This window comes from Diadema antillarum, unplaced genomic scaffold (genome assembly GCF_040938485.1).
Source record: "Diadema antillarum isolate AM-2024a unplaced genomic scaffold, OU_Dant_1.0 scf00000087, whole genome shotgun sequence".
Lineage (NCBI taxonomy): Eukaryota > Metazoa > Echinodermata > Echinoidea > Diadematoida > Diadematidae > Diadema > Diadema antillarum.
The window spans coordinates 2045004-2053009 of NW_027270976.1; the positions used below are offsets into that span (position 1 = coordinate 2045004).

Here is an 8006-nt window from a genome sequence, read left to right on the forward strand (position 1 = left end):
AAACTAGTGATTCTCTAGTTTGTTAAAAATACTGCCATCTCACTCAGGATAAGATAAAGTGGAAGAAATTAATGAATATTAGGAGTTGATTATGCTTTTGAACTTCCCATTTTGGAATTTAAGTCTGACTTTACGCATGGCTTCAGGCCATGCGTAGAGTTACGCAGGACTTGGTGGGACTTACGCATGACTTAAGCTTTGTGAAACAGGATTCAAAGTCCTGCGTAAATTTACGCAGGACTTAGGGATTTACGCAGGGTTTGGGGATTTACGCATGAGTTAAGTCAAACTTAAATCTTTGTGAAACACCCCCCAGGGAGCTCGGAGTACGAGAGCAGTGAGAGCTCAACAGTGCATGGATCTGAAGTCTTCGGTCGGCTAGGCTGCGCCGCTCCTCCGGCGTGTTTTTTTTTAGACGGCACAGATTGGGGAGCCGTGTCCCGTGTCTCTGGTGATCCTTCCTGCTTGATTTGTGGCTCCACTCGAGCTCGAGTTTTCACACAGCCTGCATGTAGTGTCTAACACTTCCCTGCTGACCCTGGCTCCGACTATCGAGAAAAGACAGTGAATCTGCGTATATCCCAATCTGGTCTGGTACAACTCAACAGGAATGGAGACGAAATCGGGCCCAGAAGAACACGCTAAATATATAGACTGTCACTGCCATCTCGCTGCAGAGGATTTTGTCCATGTAAGCACTGCACTGCTGCCACGCAGTGATATATGTACCGTTACTTTAGTGCACCAGTTTTCGACAGGACCCAGATTTCGACACCCAGCAGATAATTCTTATTGAATTTTATACTCAGTACAAACGTCTGACTTCAACAATCAACCAAGTTATCAATCACATTTCTAGTCTTATGTAAACACCGTTTGTCACTTGTCATCATAATCCGACGGTAGAATATTTAGTAGAAAAGCAACACAGTGTCAGCAGAAATGTTGATGTCAGCCATTTTTAGGGGTTCAAAACAATATGACGCATTTTGTATACATCGCCGTAAAATGAAATTGACCCATGCCTGTTATCTTACTTTAGTATCAGTTTGTTTGCCAAATCCTGATGTTTCATTTCATATTCGTCTTTGGTAATTTCATGGCTGAATTCGTGATAAATGAGCAAACTTTTAGAAAGAGTTGGCTTTGAGAATGTGGCACCGGATTTCGACATTCCCATATTAAGACACGTTATAGAAGAAAATACAAGTTCTTGCGCTGGTATGATTGCTGGTTTGCGTGCACAATGCAGTGTACGCGTACTGTACGTGCCATGTGATTTATGTGTGATGCGCGCTGCATGATTGTGTCGAAAAATGATGCTGGGTGTCGAAATCTGATGCCAGCGACGGCGTGACGGAAATGGCTTAAAATTGAACATGAGTGCATTCAACTGGGAATACGTTCAAGGCATATTATTGCTGGCCTTAGTAGCTCAACTTCATATCGAAATTCTGAGGTAAAACGGTGCAGTATTGATGGTAAACAAGGAAATGTGCTAAAGTGTCGAAAACCGGTACCCTTACTGTACTATGACACCACTGCACACTTCCTTCGTGAACTTGGCTTCACAATTCAACAATCTACTAACGCTGTTTTACTTGTAATGTACTGACTAGAACACCACTACCATGATGTAGATCTAGAGAATCTAGTTGTTTGTAACTGAAGCAGTGAGCAATTATGATTAAATCAATAACTTATTTTTTAATCTATCTTTATAAAATTTAATCTGTTTGGGCTTATAATATTGGAATCTGAAATCTGATCCCGAGGGAATTTGTTGGCAAAATCGTGAAATAGGCCCCACCGCAGTGTGCGTGCACCCGTGCGTTAGCAAGCAAGGGTAGATCCTAGGGTTAGGGTTAGGGTTAGGGTTTTTTAGGGTTAGGTAGGGTTGTATTTATGGTTAAACTGGCCGTTAAATTAGTCGAGGGACATTAGGGAGGCCTTCCGAGAATAAAAAGTTGAAGACTGATATAATGCTGTGGAAATCGGCCCCACCGCTGTAGCAATCTCGCATAAACGCCGTTTGGTGGGGCTGCATTCATGAGTATTATACTGTGGAAGGAAGCCCCACCACCGTGCTTACCTACCGATGAACGCCACACAGTGGGGCTGAATTCACGAGTATAAATAGGCGAGCAGCCGTAGTATTAGTACGGACACGCAGTGGTGGGGCCTATTTCATGAGTATGCCAATTTGTTTTGGTCACTGCTAAGACGGGTAGGCTATATTCAGTGCTGCTTTTGATTCATGAGATCTCTGCAACAATTGGTAGTGTCATACTAAAAATTTCACACGAATTAATTTTTCTTGGACAGAGAAAGAGCAATGAAATATAAAGCTCCAGGGCATTGGTTTTAAGTAATCCAATGAGCCTGATGAGGTCAGGAAAAGGTCAAGGTAATGTGCAGTTTCATTTAAAAAATGTTAAAATAAGATTTCATACAATGAAATCCTTGAACTTGTCATACCAATTTATGACTTTTCAACTGTCTTTAATAATAAGTATATCGTATTGTGTGTTGCATTTCAACAGGATATTGATGAGGTGGTGTGCAGGGCCAGAGAGGTATGTAGATCTGGGAATTATCCAGATATGATCAAAATAAAGTATCACTATTTTTTTTTTACTCGTTGGTTACAAACTTGTGTCAACTTTTGAATATGTAGTAGATATTGTGGACTTCCATACTTTTGTGAACTGAAGGAGTTAATATTAGTACACCATAATGCTAACCAGGGTTAGTAAAATGTTTATTTGTCTGTTTTACATGAACTTCAGTGTGTAGTTGTAGACCTGAACACAAAAGGTAATAAAAGTAAACATACAAGAGGTATCATATAGTTTTCACTTTGCTCGTTAGAAAATGTAGTTACTACTCTATAGGTAACTTTATAGTTAGGGTGCATATGTTTGGTAATGGTGATATTAATAGGGAGAATATATCTTGATGTACCAACTCCACATTTCAAGGTACAGCCATTTGATGTGTGTATAGCTTGAGAAAATGGAAAATGTAGCATGTAATACAGAGAGAGCATAAATCTGACCTGAATCTGTTTGTGGTATGGTATATGTTTTATTCCAGCATGGTGTGGAGGCTGCACTGGTAGTTGCAGAGAATGGTCAAGAGTTTGAGGGGGTCATGGAACTATCTAGACTCTACCCAGGCTTCCTTCTGCCATGCCTTGGTGTTCATCCTGTGCAGGTGTTTGGTTTGTTCTCAGAATTTGATGTGTTCCTGCAACTTGTCTTTAAAAACAAATTAACTTCTTCCCCCATGAAAGATGTCAACAAGAATGTTAAGTCCCACATTTATCTTGAGCATTGTCTTAAAAGATTGTTTCATTAAGAGATAAGTGAAAAGAGAGGACCACTGCTTACATATCTTGTCATAAAATCACACCTAAGAGCTTTTTTAATCACATGGTGAATGCCATTTCAGATAATTTGAAGTTTTTCAAACATTCTCTACCTTTTTTCTTTTGTGTGTGTGTGTGTGTGTATTTCCAGTACATGGGACATCCTTTCACAGCAGTCATCATTTTAGTGGATTTGTTGAAAATAGCTTTTATATCAGAAAGATCAACACAGTGTTAATAACTTTATGGATCAGCAGGTCATGCGATATTGCATCCATACACATACACAAGCTGAAATGACGCTATTTAGTGACAAAGGAAAAGGGAAATTATGAAAAGCGAATAAAGCTCTTTTCTCCCTGAGCAGTTTAATACTGATTTGTCCTCAAGGTTTGCAGCCTCTTTTTGATTATCATGATGAAAAAATATTTTCACAAAAGTGTACAATATTATAACTTTCTCACACAAATGATCAGTACAGATGTATTTCACTAGCAACAAAAAAAAAAAAAAGTTGTGTTACCAAGACAATTCTTTCAGGTCCCCTGTGAATGCACGTCAGATTGAATTCTGCGATATCCTATATATGATAATGACCTTCCTGATATTTGCACAGCATCAGACTATGTGATTTTTTTTTTTGATTTTTTTATTTATTTATTTTTTTTTTTTTTTTTTGGGGGGGGGGAGGTGATATGTACTGATGGCATTTTACTTTTTACATTATGGTTTCATGTTTGTAGGGAAATCCCCCTGATGAGCAGCGCAGTGTACAGCATACTGACTTGGATGACTGCATTGGAGTTATTGAGAAGTATGCCGATCAACTTGTGGCTGTTGGAGAGGTAAAGAGGAATTCTTGTCCATGGTTATGAATTTCTGTAGATTTCATTCATTTTCATGCATGCTAGTTTTACCCTTTCTTCTCTTATTTCCTGTGTGTGAATATATCATGAGTTTTATTATATGGTAAGCAGAAGTGAAGGACAAAGTCATGTCATTTGTCAAAGGCACACAGTTATTTTGAACTATTTTGTATAGGGTGATTATTATGAACTGCTGCATGTTACATGCTCAAATCTGCTGTCTTATCCGTAGCTTTATTTTGAAATATTGTAAAGGTAATACCCTTTCATAGATATGGATGCTCATATTCAAGTTACCCATACAGCACAGCTTCAATCCTCACAAAAAAAAAGAAAAAAAAAGTGGAGATGGATTGCAGTTAAAGGATTTCTGATAAAAGCAAATCGGTTCCTGTGATTATGAATTTAGGTATCATTTTATCGTATTGCGATGTTATATACTGAAACATGTAATTCTGTTTTCAGGTGGGACTAGACTTCACACCAAGAGTAGCAAGGAATGCAGAGGAGAAGGACACACAAAAAGCTGTTCTCATCCAACAAGTACAACTGGCAAAGAGACTAGGACTCCCTTTGTAAGTTATGTATCCTCTATTCTGTTTTGTGGTGAGACAATTGTGTTCAATTACCAGATACATGCATTTCAGCTAAGCTTGCTAGGGCAACACTGAATATTTTGTAGAGACTTAGATACAGAATAAAACATGATTTCAAGAATATATATTATTGTACATGTGAGTCAAATGTAAAAATGGCTTTCAGAGAGACCAGGCAGTAATTCTTTTCATACTCCGTGTTCCATGTAGAAATGTCCATTCAAGGTCAGCAGGGAGACCTACAATAGCACTTCTTCATGAACAAGGTGAAAAATGGTTTCTTCTTTTACATGTCATTTACTGTTGCAAATCATATCAACTCTGATCCGTCCTTACACTCTCCCTTTCTGTTCATAATGTGTTGTTCAAATCACTGTAGACTTATTACCTCAGACCATTAGATGTTATGGAAACCGTATCTGCTTAATGATACACCCATCTTGTTAGAATTTTCCATCCACGCTGATTTATAGTCTTTCAATAGACCAAGACGATGAAGCCTGTATGAAAAGTGATTTTCATATCCTAGGATTTTATCCAATATTTTTGTAGAGTTGGTAGTATCATGGCAATATGTTGTTTTACTTTGCAATAATGTGAAAGAAAACATTATTACTTTATAGCTTATGACAAGTAGTCATCTGTGAAGTGATGGTTTAGACCACACCCACCAAAAATTTGCATTATAGTCCAAGAAATGCTGTACTTCGATGAAAGAATTTGTCTTCACTGTCTAATCAGCCTATTGAGAAATGAGTCAGGGGATGATTTGCACTGTCAATCTGCCAACCCAGGCAACCCTATGATACTATTTATGTTAAGATAAGTGTTCATATCGTAGATTTTAGCTCAAAGGATACAGTTTCATCAGTCTCATACTTGCCAAAGTACCATGTACTCTGTAAATTTCATCACATTCTTGAGACCTTAAGTTTGTCCTGGGAAAAATTAGAGCAGGGTGACAAATGTATAATTTGCAGTATCTCTCCTTACAAAGGATATGAGGTATCAACCACCGTATACACAATATATATATAGTGGTTGATACATCATATATATTTAACATTTAATGTTACAGCGTAACATATCACATTTGCTGAAGTTAATAGCTTGGCATGTTCAGATGTTCAGTGTGTAACTGTTGCTTGATTTTCTTTGTTTCAGGAGCGGAGAATGTATTACTCCATGCTTTTGATGGGAAGGCATCAGTTGCTCTTCAGGGAGTACAGTATGGCTACTTCTTCTCTATCCCTCCTTCCATCATTAGGAGTGGTCAGGTAGGCTTGTTGTAGATTGTCTCAATCATGTGTTCTTTCATCCTCTTTCTTTACTTTAATTTGGTCTGAAGAATTCTCGTCTGATATCGCTGTTCGGCATTGATTATTCTCCTTACATCATGCTTAATGATGAGACTCTACAACAACAAAAAAAAAAAATGTAGATTTTGTGACATGCTGGTGACATGCAGGATTATTTCCATACATCTTGCCACAAAGATAGCGATTTGCAGATAGAATTAATACTGTATGAGTACTCACAGTATCACCACACCTAGTAAAAAAACAACAAATAAACACAAACTTTCAAATGAAGTAATGGATTGGTTATGGTTGAACTTCAGTCATAATTGGCAAACACATTTTTTGTTTTTAGTCCAAAAATGTTTTGATATTTGGAAAGAAACAATATTAAGTTGCCAAACAACTACCAAAACTGTGTTGCACATTCTAATAGATGACACTTCAGACACAGAATATTGATACAAAATAATACAGCTGTTTTGCCATTTTTCCTCTTCTTTCTCGTATTGCAATGAATTTTTCTCATTTCTTATTTATTAATTTCAACAAGAAGCAAAAGCTGGTGAAGCAGCTGCCATTGGAAAACATCTTACTGGAAACTGACTCCCCAGCCCTGGCTGCAGAGAAGCAGGTGAGACATGGAAAGATGATTTCTCACTCATTAACAGTTCAGACTCTTTATACAACTTTCTGGCCTAAGTGATACAATTCTAGAGGACTTTTACCCATTCTTTGGTGAACTCGATTCAGATATTGGTATAAAACAGCAAATAATAAACACTTGATAAAATGCAAAAGGTGGGAAAAAATTTATTGCACACTCCTCAGGACTCTAGCATACAGGAAAGGCATAAAATTTATTGCTGTGACTACATGTGACATCGTGTAGAGATTTTGTAGCCTTATGCCAATGCTTTGGATTTTATCAAACATGAATCGTGTTTGGAGTCTTAATTTTGATATGATTAATATATCTGTTCTCCTAACTCAATTATCCATGCAGACAAGAAATGAACCAAGCAATATCCGAATATCATGTGACTACATCGCAGAGGTCAAAGGTGTGTCAGCTGAGACAGTGAGGAAGGTCACCCGAGAAAATGCTCTCAAACTCTTCCCCAGGATTCGGCAGTTTCTCCAACCAAGATGACGAGTGCACCTTGAAACATATACTCATATGATTTAGAGACTGGTCGACATAGGTTACAAGTCAAGTGCAAAATTTCAGAAGCTCAGCAGTCATAGAAAGACTCTTGCATCATGATTGCATAAAGTGAGCAAAGGACCAACAATACAAAGACACATCAACTTGGCATCAGTGACATTGTGGCCAAATCTTGCAAAGATATCTATCATGCAACAGGGTTGGATGCAGGTTTTTGACAAAGTTTTTGGTCTATCACTGGGAGAGTGACCCACATACATACGCCTATAGGTTTGCCATCCTGCATCCCAACAGTAGCCATACCTCAGGCATGGCATTCAGCAGAATGACAAATTCTCCATCAGTCTTATTTCATTGAAGAATGTTTGCATCATCACAAGTCACAATAAATGCAGCAACGGCATACATATTCAAAGCTGATAGCTTGTTCCCAACTGTTGCCATAACAACTGAAGTTACAGTGGACTCCCATTATAACAAAGTCCTCGGGACCGCCAGTTTTCTTTCGTTATAACCGAACAAATAAACAATAAAAATACATAGAGTGGATAATGTTGCCGCCTTAATATTTACTTTGTTGTAACCGGAATTTCGTTATAACCGTGTTCACTATAACGGAAGTGCACTGTATTGCCACTTTCAATCTTTGCAAACATTTTCAAGAAGTGGGGCCCCAATTTTTGAAATGTCAAATGTTCTCCCACTTAT

At 38.0% G+C, this 8006-nt stretch overlaps 1 protein-coding gene across 2 annotated transcripts; it reads left to right on the forward strand.

Annotated features, from left to right (window-relative positions):
• The first annotated feature begins 319 nt into the window (after positions 1-319).
• On the forward strand, positions 320-7789 carry LOC139718025 (putative deoxyribonuclease TATDN3). 2 transcript variants are annotated; one of them, XM_071629514.1, is made up of 9 exons: positions 320-691; positions 2544-2576; positions 3097-3216; positions 4114-4215; positions 4702-4811; positions 5043-5098; positions 5997-6109; positions 6684-6764; positions 7137-7789. In XM_071629514.1, the coding sequence occupies exons 1-9, from the start codon at positions 611-613 to the stop codon at positions 7281-7283; spliced, it is 843 nt and encodes a 280-aa protein (XP_071485615.1). In that variant the 5' UTR covers positions 320-610; the 3' UTR covers positions 7284-7789. The 2 variants fall into 2 exon arrangements, with proteins under 2 accessions (XP_071485615.1, XP_071485616.1); XM_071629515.1 differs by having other exon boundaries at positions 6687-6764.
• The last annotated feature ends 217 nt before the right edge of the window (positions 7790-8006 follow it).

Coding starts and splice junctions, on each gene's coding strand:
- LOC139718025 (XM_071629514.1), top strand. CDS start 611: ATGGAGACGAAATCGGGCCCAGAAGAACACGCTAAATATATAGACTGT. Junction 2,577..3,096: donor TGGTGTGCAGGGCCAGAGAG/GTATGTAGATCT, acceptor GTTTTATTCCAG/CATGGTGTGGAGGCTGCACT. Junction 6,110..6,683: donor CCATCATTAGGAGTGGTCAG/GTAGGCTTGTTG, acceptor AATTTCAACAAG/AAGCAAAAGCTGGTGAAGCA.